This window comes from Alligator sinensis, unplaced genomic scaffold, assembly GCF_000455745.1.
Source record: "Alligator sinensis unplaced genomic scaffold, ASM45574v1 scaffold569_1, whole genome shotgun sequence".
Classification (NCBI taxonomy): domain Eukaryota; kingdom Metazoa; phylum Chordata; order Crocodylia; family Alligatoridae; genus Alligator; species Alligator sinensis.
The window spans coordinates 1,356,874-1,378,966 of NW_005841914.1; the positions used below are offsets into that span (position 1 = coordinate 1,356,874).

General features: G+C 41.1%; 1 protein-coding gene across 1 annotated transcript in view; it reads right to left on the reverse strand.

The window, feature by feature from the left end:
* Positions 1-681: 681 nt before the first annotated feature.
* Positions 682-22,093, reverse strand: part of SDF4 (stromal cell derived factor 4) — a 29,027-nt gene continuing 7,615 nt past the window's right edge. Inside the window, exons 4-8 of the mRNA XM_006018809.3 lie at positions 18,704-18,840; positions 17,542-17,655; positions 8,124-8,282; positions 5,074-5,249; positions 682-2,651 (exon numbers count right to left, since the gene is read on the reverse strand). Coding sequence (XP_006018871.1) covers positions 2,475-2,651; positions 5,074-5,249; positions 8,124-8,282; positions 17,542-17,655; positions 18,704-18,840 — 763 coding nt within the window. The 3' untranslated portion in view covers positions 682-2,474. The remainder of the gene's footprint in view (positions 2,652-5,073; positions 5,250-8,123; positions 8,283-17,541; positions 17,656-18,703; positions 18,841-22,093) is intronic.

Sequence of the window (22,093 nt, forward strand, 5' to 3'; positions counted from 1 at the left end):
TAGGCCTAATCCCAACTGGTCAAAAACCTCTGTCGTATTTGCCATTTGCATTCGTGGCACTGCATAATGCAGAGATGCAGTATCTTTTACCAACCCTTTTCTGAGGGACCAGTTTCTGGAGACTTTTAGCAATTCAGACTCAAAAGGTTTAAAATACAAATTAGCAGTCAGAAAGACGTATGTGATAGTCTCCTGACGTGGCTAGAACTCAGTTAAAAATCAGGTATATGGTGCATCAGATCAGGTGAAAGCAATGCTTATGATACACAACTCTATTTTTTAATGAAGAGGAAGCTTCAGTTTCTACCCTTCCTGGTGGCAAAGACAGCTCTACAGATTAAGTAGTGACACATGCCAGTGACATTTGCGTCATATACCTAGATGCCATGTTTCACATCCTGTGACATTATAAATCCTGTCTCTCACCTGTTTTCTTCCAAGTCTGGCCCTCACAGCAACCCAGTTACAACCAAGTGCCTGATCTAATTAAAGTCTCGTCTAACTTAGCTTCTGTAGAGCTGCTCAAGCAAAGAGATCCAGCTACTTGTGGCTACCCTCACCAAGATTTCCCCCTGCTAGCTATCTTCTTCACCTTTCAAGTTTCGAAATTGAGATTTCTTTCATCTGAAGCCTTATGTTTTTAAATTTTTTTGCTTAATGAAAAAGCTAAATGCTGGATGGTTTCCAAAGCACAAAGAAAATATATTTAATGCAAAAAGGTAAATGTATATAAAAAGACACTGATGCGAGCCATTTAACCAAAATAAGGGGACACATTCAAAACAAAAAGCAAAAACTTCTATTTACATTATATTATGAGAATAAATTTAATCAATCAAATATAACAACATCTTGGTTGGAATTTCAGGCAGCCACCCAAAAGATGGGCTTTTACAAAGGTGAGGCTAGAATTAAACACATTTTCTATTTTAAACAGTAGTGGATATTGCCCTTGTTTTGCAAGATTCTCCAAAGATAAGACCCAAAAAATAGATTAACTAGAAAGCTCACAACACCCTCAAGGGTTTTAAGCTGCCTCTGCTGGACCACAGTGAAGAGAGAAACGAATTAAACCAGCAGAGGTCAATACTAGTTCCACTCTCCTAACTTTCCTACGCATAAAAGCACCATCAGTTTGTGAGACTGAAGCAAGCAGCTGCACACATTTCTCTAATCTGAAAGTCTTGATTTTCATTAGCTGCGACACGGTTCATAGTGCAAAAAGCCAAATCCAGGTTTTGCTCATTGAAGAATCCTGCAAGTTCACAGAACGAGAGCTTCAGCCCTAAAATGAAAGTGATTTAAATGAACTTCTCCATTTCCCCCACTTGCAAGTATAAAATCCGGCAGATTGAAAGCCAATTTTCATTTGCTTTAACAGGAAAACAAATCTGGTTTTGTAAAGCATCAGATTGACGGACTCCTGTGTCAAAGGGAAAGTGATTTTTCAGGCTGCTAGAACCATGCTTGGAAGGAGAAACGTACTAGTTTCCAACACTGGTCACCCATCCTGAAAGTCAATGTGAAAAACGCAGGGAAGATCAACCAAAAAATGCAGAGACAAGAGGCTCTTTTCTGCACTATGGCTATCCTTGCCCCTCTTGGCAGCTGCATGCTCTTTCAGCAACAGGGCTGCTTCCAGGAGATTGCTATGAAAATACTCTGTTCAAAAACCTTCTAACAAATCAATACAGCAGGCTTCACATTTTCCTAAGACTTGGCGTAAGCTGTTCCAGCCAAAAGCAATGAATGGTGACTACTAATGAGCACCTTAGCTGTCACAGTACATGTAACATATAAAGAGGATGTGCTCTGACTGTACTAGAGGGGCCACTGACAGTGTGAAAAAAGGAATAATTTTAAGGGAATTAAATGAATATATACATAAAAGACTGCCAAAAACCAAACTTAGCAGCCTATTTTCATTAGGAGAACCAGCATCCAATGCAGTCTACAGTTGATTTTATAAGCTGAAAATTCTTCTCCATGTCACTAAATATAAAAAGGTACTGGGCCAAGTGAAGCAAACAGCTTTCCAATCAATTTATTCCTGGATTTCCTAGAATGCTGATAGAACAGACATCTGAAACACGGTTCCCCTTTGTTAACATTGGAGAATCTTCGTTTTTATGATGATTTTCTTAGATCAGCAGCTTCGAAGGCAACATCAAACCCAGAAGTTAAATATTTAAGATGCCTTCATAAAGTACAGTGAGCCTAACGCAGCTGAACTCCCAGCTATAATAATTATACAAGGTAGTGTGAATTGAGTCGGTCCGAATCCTGCCTTGTTACTTACAGCCCATTTTTTCTTTATGCTGAAGGCAAGAGAGCTGTAGGTCTTGTATATGGACGGCTTTAAGTCTAGGACAACACATCTTACGCACACAACACAGATAGCAGCAAGGTTATTTAGTTTGTTTTTTTTGGAAAGCAAAAAGGTGCTTCAGAGCTCTGTGGGAGACGAGCAAGGATCAGAACTCCTCGTGGACATTACGAGCATAGTCCATCAGCTTGCTGCCAGTGAAGTACTCGCTGTATTTCAGGATTTCATCCGGCTCCAAGTGATGGTTCTGGTTCTCATCAGCCACTGCTATCATTTGCTTGGCTTCATTTAGGGCATTGTATTCATTCATAGGATCCATGTATTCCTATAACAGATGACAAAGATCATCATTTTCCACCACTGGGGGCATCACCTGTTTCCAAGCCATATTTCAGGACCCATGCCTCTCCCCAAAGGTCTGAGGGACAAAGGATACCATAACACCCCAAAATGACTGTAACTGGTGCAAAGCCAATAAATGCACCTTTCTGCCTGGTTAACACCTTTCATTTCAAAGACCCCTCTCTACTACTACCCGTCTCTCTCCCCCTGAGGTTGCTTCATGAGGAGTAACTGCAGCCAGTATTTCAACAGTTTGATGAAAAAGTTAGTGTTCTCCTGCAATGCCAAATGTGAAAGAGCTCAGGAAGATCTAGAATCAAGCAGAGAAAGATCCCAAACCAGAGTAGTGATTGATTTGGCCCATCAAGGCTAGTTAACATTGGAGATCTTGTCTATTAGCATTTCCCTTTTCTTAGGCAAATTATACTGGCTAGGTAGGATCCCTTTGACCATATGACCTCCAGCTTTTTGAATTCATGTTACTTTTTGCTCATCAAGTCTCATGAATGAGCAAAATGTTCTACTATAGTGATACCAAGATGCCATGGATTTCTCTCTCAAAATGTCAGCTTAGCAGATTTTTTTTACATGGTAACTAGAAAAAGATCCAGATTAAAACACTCTCAAAATGACTTATTCGGAAACAAATAAGAAAAAAACCCCAACGAACGTGATCACCTGGTTAGATAAAATTACTAAGAATGCCCCAGTTTCAGTACTGAATTAGTAATGTTACACACACATTTACATGATAAAACTTTTGGTCTTGAACCCTAAAACTGAAAACAAGATGAAAAAGAGCAAAAGATTAAGATATGAACTGTAAGCCTTGAGATCTCTTGTATGGTTTTTGGTCCAGGATCTGTCAGTCCCGCATTACGAAACCTATACAGCTCTACATAGCTGCAGCAAGACTCCATGCCTTTACCTACAATTGCATCAGATCTCAAGCTAAAAACTGACAGTACAAGGATGAAAGGCTTTACATATTTGTAGGTGCTTCAAGGAGGATTTCACTTTTGCAGGAGGCAGGTGCGGATTCCACAGCATGATGCGCCATGTTAACACACGTATGAGATGTAGACCCAGGGTCTTAATCATGTGCACTCAAAACTCTACAGACCTTTTCATACAGCCAGGGGTATCAAGTGTAGTGCTCAAGTGGTAACAGGGTTTAGGCACCAATATGAACTGAGCAATCATCTAGGCATGTTCTCCACAGTTAGCCAGATTCCTCTTTTCACTGTACAGGAGGTTTCATTTAATTATCCCTGTATAACTTATCTACATCATAACACTCTCTGACTCAATCCAATTTCTCTAATAAGATTTTGGGCCATCTATTTATGCATCCACCTCCATTTTCTATTATTCTGATTTTTGATTCCATAAGCATGAACTTCTTTGGTTTTTGGCAACTGCTTACTCCTTTATTAAACCCAAATATAAAAACATCCACTTGCTTCCTGGAATTTTGTTCTTTTTATTGCTCACAGATCTTGCTGCCTTTCCCCTCACATTGCAAGTTGTCACCATTAAGACTCTGGAGGCAGCAAGAAGAGATTTCAATTATGACTCCCTCATATTACCTAGGACAGATTGCTGTCCCACATGAGTCATCTCCAATTCTCTTGCATCTAACAATCTAGTCTTTTCGCAACTGAGATCTTTGACTGCACAACATGCAGTGAGTGCTTTTGTGCAATGGCACAACCTGATTTGGAAACTTATAAATAAATTAAAAACTAGAGTGTATGCACATTCTTTTTTTAAAGCTTTAATGTGAATATATAGGTTCTTATTTGAATCATTCTTCCTATCTGAAAATGAGTAACCTCCCAAAAATCTGTAACCCTACCACAGCCTGTGGCTTGCTTTCATGTACTACAAACTAAGAAAACAACCTATTTAGGGCAATATACATAAAAGGGAAAAATTGCTAAATTGGGGAACATTTTTCCTCTACAATACTCTAGTGTCTCTCTCATGGTTCTTAGGTATATTATGTGCTAAAACATCCAAAAACTGCACCTTTGCCGTCATCTGACAATGGGAGTGCTTTTTGACTCTGCGTTCTTTGGAATGGTGTCTGTCACACACTATTTGGAAAATCCCAAGTGATTTTAAGAACATAATGAACATGAAGTGCCATACTGGGTTAGACCAATGGTCCATCTAGCCCAGTAGCTATCTTTGACAATGGCATGAGTAGATGCTTTAGAGGAAGAGTATTGAGCTGGGTATGTCTAGAGTAATTTATCTTATGGCCATTACTCTTCCTGGCATCCACAATCATTGGTTCAGAGATGCCAGAAGATACATCCGACTGTTCTGTGTAGTAGCTATTAATAGATCCATCGTGCATTTTTTTCAACACTAAAAACGATAATGTCAGAGACACCTACCTCCAACTCTTCCATTGTGACGATGCCATCATGATTGGAATCAATAACTTCCTCAAATTCTTTCTTTCGGTCTTTCACCCAATCGTCATCAATATCCTGAGCTTGCTGATTCTCCACTGTACCAACAGGCAAGGAAATGAACTCGGAAAGAGTAAGTTTCTTATCACCATCTTGATCTGCAATATAAGCCAAACCAATAGAATGAAGAGCGCTTAACTTGCAAGTGACCATTGAAAAACAAGACGAAACCTATTCCTAAAACTCAAAGCTTTCAGTAGTACTGACACCACAGTTTCCATTCTTCCCAGCTGTAAGCAAGGAAATTATTGAATGTGTTACTTGAACTAGGTTTAATATACATTTACATATTTAATTCTAGGTTGCTTACAATTAAAAAAACCCAAGAAAATACAACACCCTCCCCTCCAACAAACATGCAACCGATCAAGGAGCTTCCTAGCTAAGCCAGAGCCTTTAGGGCATTTATACAAGTACTGCGGAGGTTGGGGGTAGGGTGAGGGGGACACTTTAATTAGAGTGGCTCCGAGACCCACTGTAATTAAAGCACCCATAGCATCTCATGTATCAGCATCCCCGTGCTTAAAAATGGCAGCAGGGTCACTTTAACTCAAGCTAGTTCGATGACCTTTAGGTAAAGCGCCTCTGCCGCCATTTTTAAGTGCAGGGTGCTGATGCACATGCTGTAATTGCATCGTGTCAGAGCAGCCTTGCTGCTCATGTATAGGTGCCCTTAGTTTCCAGTTCAAACCCAACTTCATAGGTGCAACCAGTTCTTGAGCTCCTGTTTATTATAGCTAGGATCCAGGTCATCTCTGATCTAAATTGGAACAGAGACAAGTGAATCGTGCACTATTTGTATTATGTCTCACCTATAGATAGAGACCAAAAGTAACCAGTTTCTTTTAAAAATGAAACTAGTTATGTTACAATACTGACACGCCTCAGTGATCAAAGACAAAACTCTGGACTATATTATTATTAAAAATTATTTTTTGCCTGGAAACCCCCCCCATGCAATTCACTAAGACATATCTAAGCACACTCACTACAGAGTTTTGTGCACCAGTTAGTGTGACTACAGAACGGACAAAACTTGTTGCCTCCACTTCACCTTGTACTTTAAAAGGATGAGTTCCCTTTCAAAGCTGGTAAGTTTGGGATTTATGAATGCTGAGCATGTGCTTCCAGTTCTCATGAGCATTTATACAGTTCCCTTGTGCAGATATATTTAGCACAGACAGCTCTGCAGTACAAACTATGTTGGTAACAGTATTTTTAAAGTCTTCACAGTGTGAGTTTGTGAATGGATTGCAGGTTTATACAGTAAAACTCTGCATGTCTGAAGAACTAACTTGCATTTATTTGAAATTTACTCTAGTGGATGCTTTTCTGAAGGGCATAGAAGTTGGATTTCTTCTTGAACATGTAACTCACCAAAATAAGACCTCTTGGTGATCGCTCCATTCCTACTCTTATGAACTTATTACCCTTAAATAAATGATGTAGGGAAGCTAACATGTGGTAACTGCTTCTTTATCAGAATAGGAAACCCTCTTTTTTGATAACATTTTTGGATCATGTCATGTTTCGAGGAAACCTACAGAGATTTCTAGGTATATTTCACAAAACCTAACACGAGCCCATTTTACCATATTTCTCATGTGCGCGTGTCCACACACAGTTCTATCAAATTAAAAAAAAAACCTTTGACCATTCTAATTAACATGGTGACAGAGGAAATGTAAACATATAAAGCAGTTGGGACAGTAGTCCAATAATGGTTACTGCAATTTATATTCTGTATATTTGATATAGCTTGTGAATGATATAAAGGTTAAAGCATAATTGTTTTAACAGAACGGTAAAGAAACATTGCTCAATGTTTGATATATGTATCCTGTATAAACCAGGAGCACCTATCACACCTACAAAAAATATTCAAGACCCTAGATAAAAACTGTAGTTCTTTTTAGGGCTGTGCAAAGGTTCAGGTGGCGATTCAATTCAGAGGAGATTTGGCCTGATTCGGTGGCCGCATCTCTGATTCAAATCAGGGGACCAATTTAAAGGTCCAGATAGATTCAAAGCTCTCCGAATCTTCAGAAAAGATTCATGCAGAGCCCCCCCATGCAGCGTGGGGCAGTAGGGATCACCCCCCACCCAGAAGCACCTGCTGAGCCAGGGTTTTTTTTTCCCCTAAGTGCCGGGAGCTGGGGCAGGTGGGACAGCCATTGTCGGGCTGGGGAGGATGAGCATGGCCAAGTCGGAGATTCGGCAGCAGCCAAATCTCCAAATCAGATTTGGCTGAATCAAATCGGGACAGTGATTCAAATCACCCAATCAAATCACTGTTCCCCCGAATCTGAATTGAATACCAGCTACTTTGCACAGGCCAAGTTCTTTTTTTATTTATTTTTTTCAATGAAAAATGCAGAGGTAATACTGCTGAACTCTCATCACTAGTTTTAAGTGATAATTTTGTGGCAATAAGATGACGTGTTGAATTCTTAGCAATCCGGACCATTATGTTAGCATAAGTGAAGCAAAATTCAGTGCAAACCCCTAGTAAGTAGTGCCTGGAAAGTACAAACGTGGTGCTATTGTGTCATACTTCGGTATCTCAAAACACCGAGAAAACCAATCAAGCTGATCTATACTGAAATGTAACTGGTTGAGTAACCTTGGAAGAAAAAGCAGACGTACCCAGCTAATGTTGTAATAGGGTTTGGTCTGGCCTGTATGAAGTGAGCCAAAACCTGTTGTGACATCCTTACAGCAGACAATTTTCTCGTAATGGCCAGTGGTCAGATCATTCACCAGCAATGTAAGGAAAAGGAACGTTACTGGTACAAATGCATGGATTTGATAGCAGATTACAACTCTGAATGAACAGTTTGGTCCTTTCCATATACTCGGGACCAAATCATATTATTCAGACTTGTTTCAGGACACCACCAGGATGGAACATAGTTCCAGAAAGTTTTGTAGGGGAGACATTTCCAAACTGTACAGGATTTAAACTCACATACCAAGATCACGGATGATTTCTTTGACCATAAACTTCAGCATCCCTCTGCTGTGCTCCGGATGAAGAAAGGACAAAAACTCTCCCTCATTCAGCAATAGATCAGCAGGGGGGTTGTCAGCTTGGTACCAACGATCTTTCAGGTTATCTAGAACTTCTTGTGCTAGAAATTAAAGACAATGTTTGTAATAATCAACTCTGTAAAGAAAAATATCCCAAACCTGAATACTGTATTGCCTACCTAATAGGGGTTCTCCCCCCTTTTATTGTATATTTAAGTATTTTTTGTTGGGGACAGCAGGGGGAGCGAGAGAATCATGGAGAAAATTAGCCTGTGTTGTTAAACTGAAATCTGGCTTGGTTACATCATCAAAATGGGATATTTTGGAGTGAAATGCTCAGTTTAACCCCATATCCTTCTGATTTTACACACCCCCAACTTGCAACTACATAGGCTATGAAAATAGCTATTTATTCACATGACACATTAGTATAGTAAGCAGATCATTTAATTCAATAAAATGTAATTATTCTAGTTAAACTACAGCCAAAGAGCCATAACATTTTTTTAACAATTGGTCAGACTATAGTTTTACATTTCTACTGAAAGGGTATCTTCAGCATCATACTGCCCCCTAGTACCATGTTTATAACTAGCTCAGAAAAGACAAAAGAGATGGCCACCTTACTGAAGTGGGTCACAGCATCACTTCAGACTTCCTTGACCATCTCCCACCAAGATTTCTGTGCTACATTAACTGTTAAGTATTTCAGAGTATCTACCCAGTTTGGGTCAGATGCAAAGAAAATGAAGCTGTTGGCACCCCTATGTTATCTTAGCTTGTGTATGACTATTTTAAAGACAGACGACAAGACAGAATCATAAAAAATGAGGGTTGGAAGGGACCTCAGGAGGTCACATCTAGTCCAACCCCCTGCTCAAAGCAGGACCAGCCCCAACTAGATCATCCCAGCCAGGGCTTTGTCTAGCCAGGTCTTAAAAACCTCCAAGGATGGAGAGTCTACCACCTCTCTGGGACACCTGTTCCAGTGCTTTACTACCCTCCTCATGAGAAAGTGTTTCCTAATATCCAACCTAAACTTCCCTTGCTGCAACTTGAGCCCATTGCTCCTTGTTCTGCCATCTGCCACCACCAAGAACAGCCCAGCTCCATCCTCTTTGGACCCCGCTTCAAGGTAGTTGAAGGATGCTATTCAGCACCCACTCAGTCTCCTCTTCTGCAGACTAAACAAGCCTAGTTCCCTCAGCCCCTCCTCACATGTCATGTCCCCCAGCCCGCTAACCATTTTCATTTCCCTCTGCTGGACTCTCTCCAATTTGTCCACATCCCACATACATATTTGTACATAACCCTTCTGTAGTGGGGGGGGCCAAAACTGGACACAGGACTCTATGGTCTGACAGTACTGACTAAGGGTGTGTGAAGCGGGTCCTATTCAATTCAGATTCGGCCCAAATCGGGGACAGTGATTCGATCTGTTGATTCGGATCACTGTCCCCGATTCAATTCGGCTGAATCCGAATCTGATGATTCGATGCTGATTCAGAGAATCAGCGATTCGGCCATAGACACAGCTTTAAATACTTTTTCTACATAGCTCGAGGTACCAGCACGGCTCATGAACGCTGTGATGCTGGGGCAGATGGAGCGTCCCACAGGAGTGCCTGCGCCCGCCCCCTCCGAATCTCCACTGAATCGAATCAGGGACTGAAGTTTTGCACAGTCCTAGTACTGACACAGAGGTTACATGGAGTCTCTTCCTCAGCAATCACAACCCAACTAATATCTTCCTCTGCGTGCAATCATCTCTTTGACCTACCTTCCACCCTGTGTCTCAGACTCTCTTGTTATTACTGTTCCTTCAAAACTCTCTAGCCTCCATCCCATTGAGCGTAGCACTCATCTCTTCTGTTTCAAGATGTTCTCCTTAATGGAGCCAGACCTCCCACTACTGTTCAGATACCATCTTCCCATGACTACCTCCTTCCCACAGCCACCAGATCTCTAGAAACTTTCCAAATGAGTAGGAACTCAACTGACTTAAGCCGATTTGCTAGTCAATGCAAGGAAGCTAAAGCCAACACTTTATCATGAAAGTTAGAGAGAATCAACACTGGAAAGGGGAAAAGAGGGAAATGGAGTGTTTCAAAAACATATTACATTAAAACATAATGAAAAATAATTATGCCCACTATTAAAAGCCTTGGCATCTTCTATATTATCCCATATCTCACTTAAAGCATTTTTAGTGAGTGTCCCTACATACATAAACTCCAGGACTGCAAAAAGGATAACTTTAATGGAAGCCAACCTAATAGACACATATTCAGAGCCTATCTGCCTTAAAAATAAAGCTGGTCAAAAATTTCTGAATAAGATTTTTTTTCTGTAGTTCTAAAAATGGCATTTTTGGGAAGGAGTGGGAGTACTATTTTTGCACCTTGGAAATTCCCTCCCCCCCGCCAAAATGCAAATACTACCAAAAAGACTAGACAATGTTTTCATTTGTGAAACAACAGAATTTTTAGCAAATGAAGAATGGATATACAGTATATTTTTAAAAATACTTGTAAACATTTGGCTGCTGCACTCTTGAGCTGGGTTCATCACATAAGCTATACATCTCTGAAAACAGCTGGGCATATTAAAAAAAGAAATTAAGTAACAGGAGCATCATTCTTGCTGTAGATGTAGAACAAACTGCGTCTTAGTCCCCTTTACTCCCTCACTAACTTCCTTCATGTCTCCAAAGGGCAGACCTTGGCAATCCAAAGCTCTGGGACTACCATCCGAGCAGGAATTCATCTGTTTACTACCGCTAGGGTTTGTGACCGCAGCAGTTTAAATTGATACAGTTAAACAACTTCCTTAAACAAAGCACGACCTATTCAATCACCCAATGGTATGTGACAATTAAAGACCAGAATTAAAAACAGAGAAGTTTATATATGGGCTTTCCCTCACCTAAACCTTACTCTCTTCTTGCAAATGTTGGTAAGTTCTACATAGCCCAATTACCTCCATTTGAGCTGGAAGCAGCAGACTGCACTGACGTTTTCTCTCCTTCCTCCCAAATATCCATCAGCGTCTCCTCCTCCCTCAGGCCAGCATCGAAATCCTTGGTTCAGGACCAAACAAAAATAACATTTGCTGGCCTAGCTGCAGTCCTGATAAACAGCTTCTCATTGCTTCTAGTAGGACCCCTGCTGTTTTTTTATACTGACATTTATTTTTGCCACGGTTTTGTTTCCTGTTTGTTCTCCTCTCACTCCTCTAAGTCTAACTGTGAGAGTATCAGACTAGTTAACCAAGGACCCATGATACTCATGAGACACACAAATCCCTCATTCTCTACCATCAGGGGCGGGCAACTATTTTGGGCAGAGGGCCGCTTACTGAGTTTTGGCAAGCCATCGAGAGCCGCGTGACAGGCAGCCAGGGGCAGATAAATATTAATTTTCTAAATATTTTAGGGGCCCCACAGGCTGGATAGAATGGCCTGGCAGGCTGCATTTTGCCCACCCCTGTTCTCCATGTTAATGGGGGGGAGGGGGAAGACGGTTTCTAAGAAACCTAATCTCTTCTTGCATGGGGATAACAATAGTAACATTAGATTCATGCTGCCTTCTGCTAACGTCAGAGACACCAGAATGAAATTCAAATTGTATCATGGATGAAGGCTTTAAGGCTTCCAGTAGGAACTCCAGATACAGGCAAGTTTAAACAAACACATTTTTAGAAAAACTGTCTCCTTTTTACATTGACTGCAAGCTGCTAAGATGCCGCAATGACGAGAGTATATAAAAAGTGCACATCCAATAAATTTAACCACATGCTCACAGAGTTATATCGGAAGAAAAGAAAGAAACCACCTTACGCTTTGGTTCCTTTCATTGTATACATTACACATATAGCAGGAGCAGGGCTGTTTTCTTCCTTAGTACTTCTTTAAATTAAAATTAGTTCACTTGTACAGAATGTATTAAGTGAATTTTTCTCAGGTTTATTTTGTGGCTAAAAGTCAAATTTCACCCCAAGAATCAAAAGCACTTCTTGATAAGAGGCCTGGGCCTTGCTAAACTTCCAGGGTCTCAGCAAGTAGAACAGCTAGAATTGTACTTAAAGGTTTGATTAAAAAGGGGGAAAAAAGTTATGGAGAATGTTTCTTCCCCTGCTCTTCATATCTAAAGCTTTCTAACCTGCAAAGAACCCTCCAATCCCCCAAAACACTATATTCCCTCATTTACTGAATAAGTCTGTCAGATTTGGGCCCAAAAATGCTTTGAAAAACAGAAGATGTAAAGCAAGGCACGCCTTTGAATGGAAATGCTCAGACAGCCTTAATTATAAATGCTACACAATAAAGCATATCTAATTTTCAAAGAGTTTAAAACAAAAGTGTTCACTTTCCTTCTTTCAGTAGCTCAAGAGCATTCTATGTTAGTTCTATGTTATATCGATTAAAAATCTGGCTGCTTTACATAGCCAAATCTTGCAAATTCTTAAGTTTTTGTTATAATCTTTCTAATACGTGGAAATTTTTTGCTGTATGAAGATGTAAATTTGACCACATGCAGAGTTATATCGGAACAAAAGAAACCACCTTACGCTATGGTTCCTTTCATTTTTTTCTTCACATCATGTCTGACAAGCAATTTTAAGTGAATTTTTCTCCTAAATTTGACTAACTGAAAAAAACCCCAGTATCTTACCACTTGTTTCCATACAAAATACATTACAGGTTTTATTTTAGACCTGCATCATAGAGTATGCAGGTTTGCAATACACCTAGACAATCCTAAACAGGAAATAACTTGAAAAAATATGTGCATAAAGTTTTCTCCTATTTGGAGCATTTAAGTCACACATGTTGGAAATCCTGCCTGTTGTGCAAAAACTTACCGCCATACATTTAGAAAGAATTTGTCAGAACTCTGCAATGTCGCCAGATCACATCGAGAATTAGTTTGCATTCTTGGCTCAGGAAGATCATTTTATCCGTTTGGGGATTTGCTTTAGTACACATTTGGATGGTGTTAAAAATATTGAAAATAAAGGAAGGCAAAAAAAAAAAAAAAAAAAAGGGTCAGGAGTATGGATAGTCCTGAAAGTATTACTTCATGATTTTGCAGAGGTTGAGAGGAATCCTGAAAGCTCTTAGCATCTGTCCCATTTCTGACAACAATTTCTCTTTCCCCAGCTAGAAAGCATTTAGGTGGTATCCAGGAGTTAGAACTTTTACAGTATTCAGTGAAAAAAAGAACAAAACCAGCCCATTTTCCTGTTGGGCATTCCTACCATCATTAGGGGTCTGCCCCAAGGCCTACGAAGTTAATGGAAGAACTTCCACTAAGACCAGTTAAGCCTACATTAGCAGTAATGTTGGTTTATACTGCACAAATAATGCTGACCCAAAATATTCAAATGACTGTTGAATTGTGCCTCAGAGCTGCCCTTCTCCAGTGCAGACTTGCATACCTAGAAGGAACTAGAAACATCCATTTATGCATCACCAAACTACTGGAGGGCATCCCCAAGTCTTAGAAGTCCCAATATAACTACTTGAATGCTGCAGGCCAGCGCCACACTGCATGTAACAATGCCTCTGACTACTTCCAAACCTCCAGAAAACCCTGATGTTATACTTATTTACTCAAAGTGAAAATATTTTGATATCAGAACAAAGTTAACAAAAACAGGCTTATTTTCATTTGCTTTAACAGGTGTTGTTTGGGTGATAAGTGCTTTGGACAGTCAAAGACTTAATTAAAGGCCTTTAGCAGTCTTAAGGCACCAATCTTTTTTTGTTAACGAAAACCACCCACATTCCATCAGTGAGAGTACATAAGCAATTCTGTGTATCCTCAGAGTCAGGAAGTGGTACAAAAGTAGTCTACATTTTCCCAAACAAGGCTCGGTTATTGTAGGTTGCTTAGGTCTTACCATGAACCATACACACAATTTCCTTATTAAGCAAATCTTAAAAACAGTTTATCTGATCAGCATTCCTGTAAACTGTAGTTAACCACACTGCCATAAACCGCAGCCGGGAAAACACCTGTACTGCATAAAATTCAAAGGTCTATTTGCATTGTAGTTGCTTTTTTGATAAATGGAAAGCATAATGATGATAACCCAGTTTTCAGTGACTAATTCCTGCAAGGAAGAGCTAAGTCTTGATGTCTCATTCAGGTTAACAGCGCATTCAAACACATACAGGACAGGAAAGGTAACAATTACTACAGCATAGCTGTCTTTGGAAAACCAGGGCTGTTTCAACAGCAAGTTGCTAAAGTGATGCAAAAGGATGACTGTTCTTATCAAGCTAGACTTCTCCTTTTTGCACCATATAGAAATGGTGAAAAATTTAAGGTCATTTGAAATGAACTAGTCTCTATTCTGTATGTCTTAGCTCAGGCATACAAGGGCCACAAGTAGCATGGGCAGCCTCTATGCATCGCATGCACTAGATCAGAGAGGGGACAAGCCAAAACAGCAGCATATAAGGTAGGAAGCAAAAAGCAGAGTAGATCATGCAGAGGATGAGGATCAGAGTCAGACTCAGGGAGGGTATAGAGGTAATGTATGGCATGGCAGTGTTGACAGCAAGGCAGTGCTGGTGCTAGTTTCTACCACAGTACAGAGTGTGTGCACATCAACATGCTCGTATTTATATACACATGCACATATGTGCACATGCAAACAGCTTCCTCTGCCCCCCGCAAGAAAGATCTGCAGACTTTCCTTTGCTACAATTAAACAGTTTAACACAGACACTAACAACACATGGAAAATATGCATTATCACATCACTGTAAGCACAGTGTACTGTTTATTAAGTATGCAGTTAAACCTACAGTACAAACTTTCAAGCTCTTGATCGGAACTTCTGAAACCTTAGACTGATGGAAGCTAAAGTGAAAAACAATAGGGGGTGGAAAAATCTGGACATGAGCTGTTCACCCTCCCCATCAGCATCCACCCTCGCTGGTAGCAGCTACTGTGAAAAAGAGACTTATTTGTTATACACAGTCACAGTGCTCCTAGGTCAGGGGCAGGCAATTATCTCGGGCAGAGGGCCGCTTAACCTGTTTTGGCAAGCGGTTGAGGGACACATGGGTAGCCCCACCCCTTGACAGGTGCCCCACCCCCTGGTCACCATCTTGGGACCTATGTCCCAATGTCTTCAGGCCAATGTCCCAGAGCCAGCACCGGTGGGGCCCAGAGCAGGGAGAGGGGGGAGCTGGCTCGGCTCCATAGAGCCCCTGCTGCTCGGGACCCTGTACCCCCGCTGCCCTGCTCTGGGCCCTGCTGCCACTAGCCCTGGGACACTGGTGCGGGCCCTGTGCTCCTGTGCCCGCTCATTCCCAGCCCCATGGTACAGAATGGGGGCAGTGCACAGCCCCGACTCCCTGCTCGCCGGCAGGGAAGGGGCTGGTGCGGAGTGCGGGGAAAAGCAGCCCCTCACCCACACCGTGGCCGGCACTCCCTGCTGCAGCTGCTCGCAGGCCACGTGGGGCTGTCCTGAGCAGGCACAGGCAGCCCCACGCAGGCTGCGAGCAGCTACAATGCAGGGCACCAGCCACGGGCCGGGCGAGGGGCCACTTGTCCCCCACACTCTGCACCAGCTTGTAACCCAGCCCTGTGCCAGCTCCAGGCTCACCCGTCGGGGCTGCACGGTGGCGGCAGCAGCTGCAGCCCCCCCACTTGCCACGCTGGTCAGCGTTTTCTTCTCTTGCCATTTTTTTCCAACATGCCAACAAAATACCACTAAGATAGACTGTTCTACAGACTCTGCAATGCTTTCCGAAAAGAATCTGTATAAGGTTATGGAATCTCAAAAGATCACATACCTTAAAAAGTTGCTTTAAGCAATGACTGCTTAGAAGACACAAAACTGAGCTATTTAGGCCACATGTAAATTAAGATGTAGAACTCAAGTACAGTAAAAGTTCCGTTACCTGGCACCTTACAAGTCGGCATGCTCTGTTAACCGGCATGCTGGCTTGTAAGGCAAAATGAAACTGGAAATGCCCACCGTGGGCACTTCCGGTTTCTCCGAGCCCCCACGGCCAGGGGCAAACCAGCCTGTGCTGCCAAGCCCCCATGGCCCAGGGGCATAACAGGCTGCGTGGGGTCTGCCTCCCCATCCCGCGGGGCCCACAGGGCCCGTGGGAGGGGCAGTGATGCCACAGGAGGGGCAGCAACACCCCGAACTCGGTGGGAGAAGCGGCGGCCTGAACAGCCAAGGACGCCTGTTCGGGCTGCTCAATTAACCGGCATATTTTGTTATCCAGCATCCCCCATTCCCAGGGGATGCTGGACAGCAGAGCTTTCACTGTAAATGAGAACTGTTCATAAAAAATAATAAAGTCTTAATCATTAGTGCTTTTAAGAAGAATGCTTGAATGAAGATGCCAAGTTAGTGCAGAACTATTAGGATCAAAGAACAAAATCCTATTTCCATTTTATAGGAGGGTGGTGAAGCACTGGAACAGGTTACCCGGAGAGGTGGTAGAATCTCCAGCCTCGGAGATTTTTAAGGCCCGGCTCAACAAAGCCCTGGCTGGGATGATCTAGTTGGGGACGGTCCTGCTTTGAGCAGGGGGTTGGATTAGATGTGACCTCCTTCCAACCCTCATCTTCTACGACTAGTAATGAAGATAAAAAAATAAACAAAGGAAGGAATTCAGCTCCAAGATAATTTTTTTCATCTGGATTTTGAGAGACTGATTAAGTTTTTTCATAAAGTTAGACACACGAGTCTAAAAAGCCTGCTTAGTCTGATTAAACTGACACTTTCCAGGGGCTAAAATTTCTGGAAAATCTTGCCCAAAAAACTAAAGGAGCTTAAAAGTTCAGCTACTATCCATGGCCAGGAACAGTCATCCTGCCTGAGCTGACTGTTTATGTATGTGAATCCTACTTAAATCCATTCCCCAGCTACACATTCCCACAACCAGCTCCATAACAAGTTCAATGTAGTCAGCATCTTCTAAACACACCCAAAATTGCTACTGTCTGGATCTGCCATTCGCCACCTAGCTCACCATGTTCAGCATTGCAAGTCCCATGTTATTTAAAAGTAGAGGGAATTGATGCATCTAACTTTGGTTCATCAATTCCCCTCCCAGAACAGGATACCTGCTTTGTAGGCACGGGGATGCTTAGCAGTACTATGCCCAAGTCCCTTTGTGAATCTTGCCCTTAGTCCATGACTGGAGACCCGCCAATGTTATACAACAGCCACAGAGACCACAACATGATGCTTTCTAACATATATTACTCAATTCAGGGGTCAGCAAAGACTGCAGACCACCCCAACACACCTACCACACATTTTATCATTCAACTCCCCCACCAGAAAGTCACGCAGGTAGCAGCAGCTGACTATACTTACTTTCTTCATCAATTTTTAGCTCTTCGTTGTTTTTGATCTTCTCTGCAACTTCTTTTTCATTAAACCCCTTGCTTGCCAGAAACTTAATTTTATACTCATCCCAAGACACATGGCCTATAAAAGAGAGTTGCATCTCAGACACCGAAAATATCGTAGCATCTTCAAAAACATTTAAAACAGGTTTTGGTATTGTTTCTTACTGTGCCATCTGCCAAAACCCTGCATTTCATGAGATGCTCCTGCATTTCATGAGAATTACATTAATCTATTTCAACTCATAACCCAATGACTGTACATTTCATCATGGCTAATCATCATCAACATCATATCTGCGAGGCATCTTCTGGAGACTTCGGATTCCTTCCCGTAATGCTAAGGCCTAAAATATTCTTCTGGCTGCCTTTTGCAAGGGTCACAATTCTACTATTGCATGTCAGAAGGAATTCATATGCATTTCCAAGGGGGGATTGCGGCCACATTATTTTCATTGAGATGGGCTGCCTATGGGTTCAGTCTGACTCAATGGAAACTATTCTAAGCTTATTTTCTGTTACAGATGGTAAATGTCTCACTACAAGCCTAACAAAGAGCAAATGGCTACATTTGTCTAGTTCGCAGAAATGCGTGTATTTGCCCTATTTTTAGTGCGACTATTTAAAATGCTCTCTTTCGAGAAATCAAAGTCAAGAAAAAGGCAAATCAAGCCTGGGCAATACCAGGGAAATTTTTCAAACCACCATTGCTAACCCTGCGCTAATAAATGATGAAAACCCTAATACTGAAATGTGTTTTTACACAGTTAACACAAAACTGTATGAGCGCACTTATGTCATGTATATGTCCCCAAGTGACTGATACACAATGACGCATCTATTTCAGAGTTTAATTTTTACCGATACTGGTCAAGTGATACCAGTGATAGAAAATAATTAGAAAAAGAAAAATCCCTAGCAGGTAGGCCCTAGAGTGAAGATTCTTCTACTGATTACCCCAAGGCACAACACAAATGCAAGGATGAAACTGGACTCGGGATTTTGAAGGGACTAGGATGTGGTTTCTGAGTAGATCTTCAGGACAACTACCAGATGGGCTTTCTAGCTGCTATAAACTTATGTCACAAACCAGCTACTTGTAAAAGGCAAAATAAACACTGCTCTCCTACCATCACCATCAGGGTCCACTGCTCTGAAGTGCATTTTGTTCTCTTCTACAGCTTCCTGAAAATGCTCTTCTGTCTTCTCCATGATCCAGCGCTGCATCTCTTTAGCGCTTATCTTTCTGTCCTTATTAACATCCACCCTGAAAAACAACAGGAAACAACAGTTCATTTTCCGGGGTTAATTATCAATTCCAGCCATGTTCCTTCATTGAATAACAAAATTAACAAAGTCCAAAAAGCACAAATCAAAAGGTATGTTGGTTTTACTGCTTACTGGATAGCCATCATACACCATTAGACTGAGCTATTAGTTGAAGAAGAATAAACTTATGAAAGACAGTTGCTTGGTAACTAAATTTGGCTAAAAGCAAGGTTTGAACAGAGGGAGAAGCCAAACCAAGATAGGAATCACTTCAAGAATAAGCTCTCTTGATCTGAAAGATGGCTCGGATGGTTTGTTTCCTTCATTACTTAGAAGAGACATTATAGTGTAAGCACAATGTTCCACACTCCTCTGAAGAACAATTTTAATGCAACTGCCCAGTGAAATAAGGTACTTGCTATTTTTCACTGAAATGTAGGTGGTCAATTAATACCCACATGCCTTCTTAAAGAACACAGCTGTGCTTCTTTTATGTAAAAAGTACTTGTGGTTTTTACACTCCAAAGCATGTTAACCTTATTTCAGATCTCCTAAAGTTAAGGCTTGCAATATGATTGTTTCCAATGTTTCATTTGTCTACTGTTATAGGTTCATTGTTGCAGAGGTCCCAGGATTCCTCCCTAGACTTGTCTTTCTTCTGTATTTACCTCCAACACATCTCAACCCTCGTCTCTTATTCAATGGCTCCATGCTTGAACCTTGTTTCCCACCCCCTTGCTCTCCCCTCTTCCCCCCACCCCCCCAGCAGTCTCTCAGTTTATTGATGAGATACCTCTCTAGGTTTGCCCATATTTTATCAGAAACAAATTAAAGTAATTAAAAGCATGACAACTCAGGCTGAACACCCTTCTTGTACAGGCCTCTTGAAAGGTTTCTCAATTCCTTGTTGTAACCTTAAAAAAAAGTTTATTATTTTCATCCTTGATCTCTGAAAAGGGCCATTGTTTCTATGTCTTTTATTGTATGGCTGATGGCTAAAGTGACCTTGTCAAAACTGAAAATTACATCACAGTATCTGCTCCCTGTGCAACTTCCCAGTCATGCCTGCTTTGCCTTTTCTGGGACGAGAACAAGACGTTTCTCTGCTCCACTAGCGTTCAGCTGCAGAAGCACAAGCTGGATTTTATCCAGCCTCATTGACCAAACTGCCAAGTACAGCAAAAGCTGTGTTAACCAGCACTATTAGCCGGAAAACTCTATTAACCAGCATCCAAGGGACACGGCAAAAGCAAAATGGGAAGTACCACTTCTGGGTTTTGCCGCCACGGCGAGCAGAGTTCTTGCCACTTCTTCGGCCCAGGGCAAAGCAGCCTGCGCAGGCCTCCCTGTCCTCCGGCGCACTGATGCCGGGGAGTGCACCAAATGACACACATTTAATTAACCGGAATATTTGATTAACTGGCATCCCCCATTCCCAGGGGATGCCAGATAACAGAGCTTTTACTGTACAAGCCAATTCTAAAAATCTGTTGCTGGAAATGACATACAGAACACTGAGAAGTTTGCTTGATTTGCAGATAACAAACAGGCTGCAATATCAACAGTTAAAACAAAGTTTACTATAACTATTATTAAGACAGAATAAGTAAGGAACACTGACATTTTTTTTCTTTTTCTTTATTTTTAAAAGTTTAGAGTTCTCCTTCTTTGTTCTGAGCCTAGGCATTGCTTAAGCATTTAACTAACCATAAGCATACACTTAGAACTAAAAAGACATTCTGTTGACATTTAAAAGGCAAGAATCTATTTAAAGTATGCCAAACCACTCCAATCTTGAAATTTTAAAGACAACACACAGAGACACAGGCTTGACTGACTTTTTATCTTCCGGCATCACTATCTTAAAACTACTACATTTTATCATTGAAACTAAGCTTATTAGTATGGTTTTTTTTTACCTTTAAATGTCACCTAAATGTTAAAGAGTTTAAGTCTTAGAATAACCTAAACAGCTTTTTAAAGTGTTTATTGGTATTACAGAGTATGACATTAAAGTATTTAAACATGTTGTTACATTTTTTACAAAGGAAGTGCATGCAGCACTTCAACAATCAAAATCTACAGCAAGACAATGGACAAGTGTCTGACTTCACTATATTATGCTTATGCTGAGAACAAGCCATATCTTGGTCCTGAATAAGTTTTCTTTAAGACAATAGCAATGTAGTTCATCCTCAACTTAAAACATTTCTTAGTTGAATTAAACCAGAAGGGACAAGAAGGCTGCAGATGACTAACACAAGGATTTATGAGAGGTTTCCAAATAAAATTGTCCAATTTTGTCACTCTGGAAGAAGAGAGCCTTCAGTTTGCCTGTATGTAACATGAGCTCATGGTACACCCTTTTCTAGTTTATAAATTAAGATTTCCTTTTGTCACTAGAGATCTCAAGGATTAGCCACTTTCATCAATCAAAGCGCTTCAATGAATCAGCACGACAAGGTGAGATGCCTTCCTTTCAGGCTCCATAAAGAGTGCATGTATGTGTGTGGGGACACGGTCCCAACACTGAACTGGAATGCAAGCAGCATGAAGGAACATCAAAAATAGTTTTTTATATGATCTTGTATAAAATGGTCAAGTCCTACCAAGAATGAGAACTTTAGCTACAGCAGCCCAAGGCAAAAAAGTTATAGGAAAGGAGCTGGAAAAAAAAAAAAGCTAGCACTCTCCACAATTCAGGAAGAAGTAACAATGGCAAGTTTTTCTAAGATCTAAAACCAAAACAGCAATCAAAGTATTCAATTAAAGTTAAAAAAAATTCAAAAGATAAGATATACTACTTAATTTGGAATTAATGCATTTGCTAAAATGACTGTAGCCTATGGGGCCTTAACTTAACCGTCAGTGTAAAGGGTAGAAAATAAGAACGACTCAGTGAAGCTGTTTTTCAGTGGTCTTACAATGCAACGCACTACACAGCACACAATGATACCTTGACATTTCTTTGTGCACCACCCCTGGTCTCCTGTTTTTCAAGAAATGTCATACAAATACTCATTTCTGCAGAATCTTATCTCCTGTAAGTTTCCTGACCTGATAAAAAGAAGAGCTTCCAGAATAGAAAGCCTTATTATGACAGTAATCCTTGCCGAGTTTAACAATGCAATACCATAACATTACTGATCGCTTGACTGCATGCTTATTCCATAGGAAAGTTAAAAAGATAACCACAGCACAGGAGGTGGTTGACGTAGTACGTGATCACCGTACCATATTATGAAGGTACT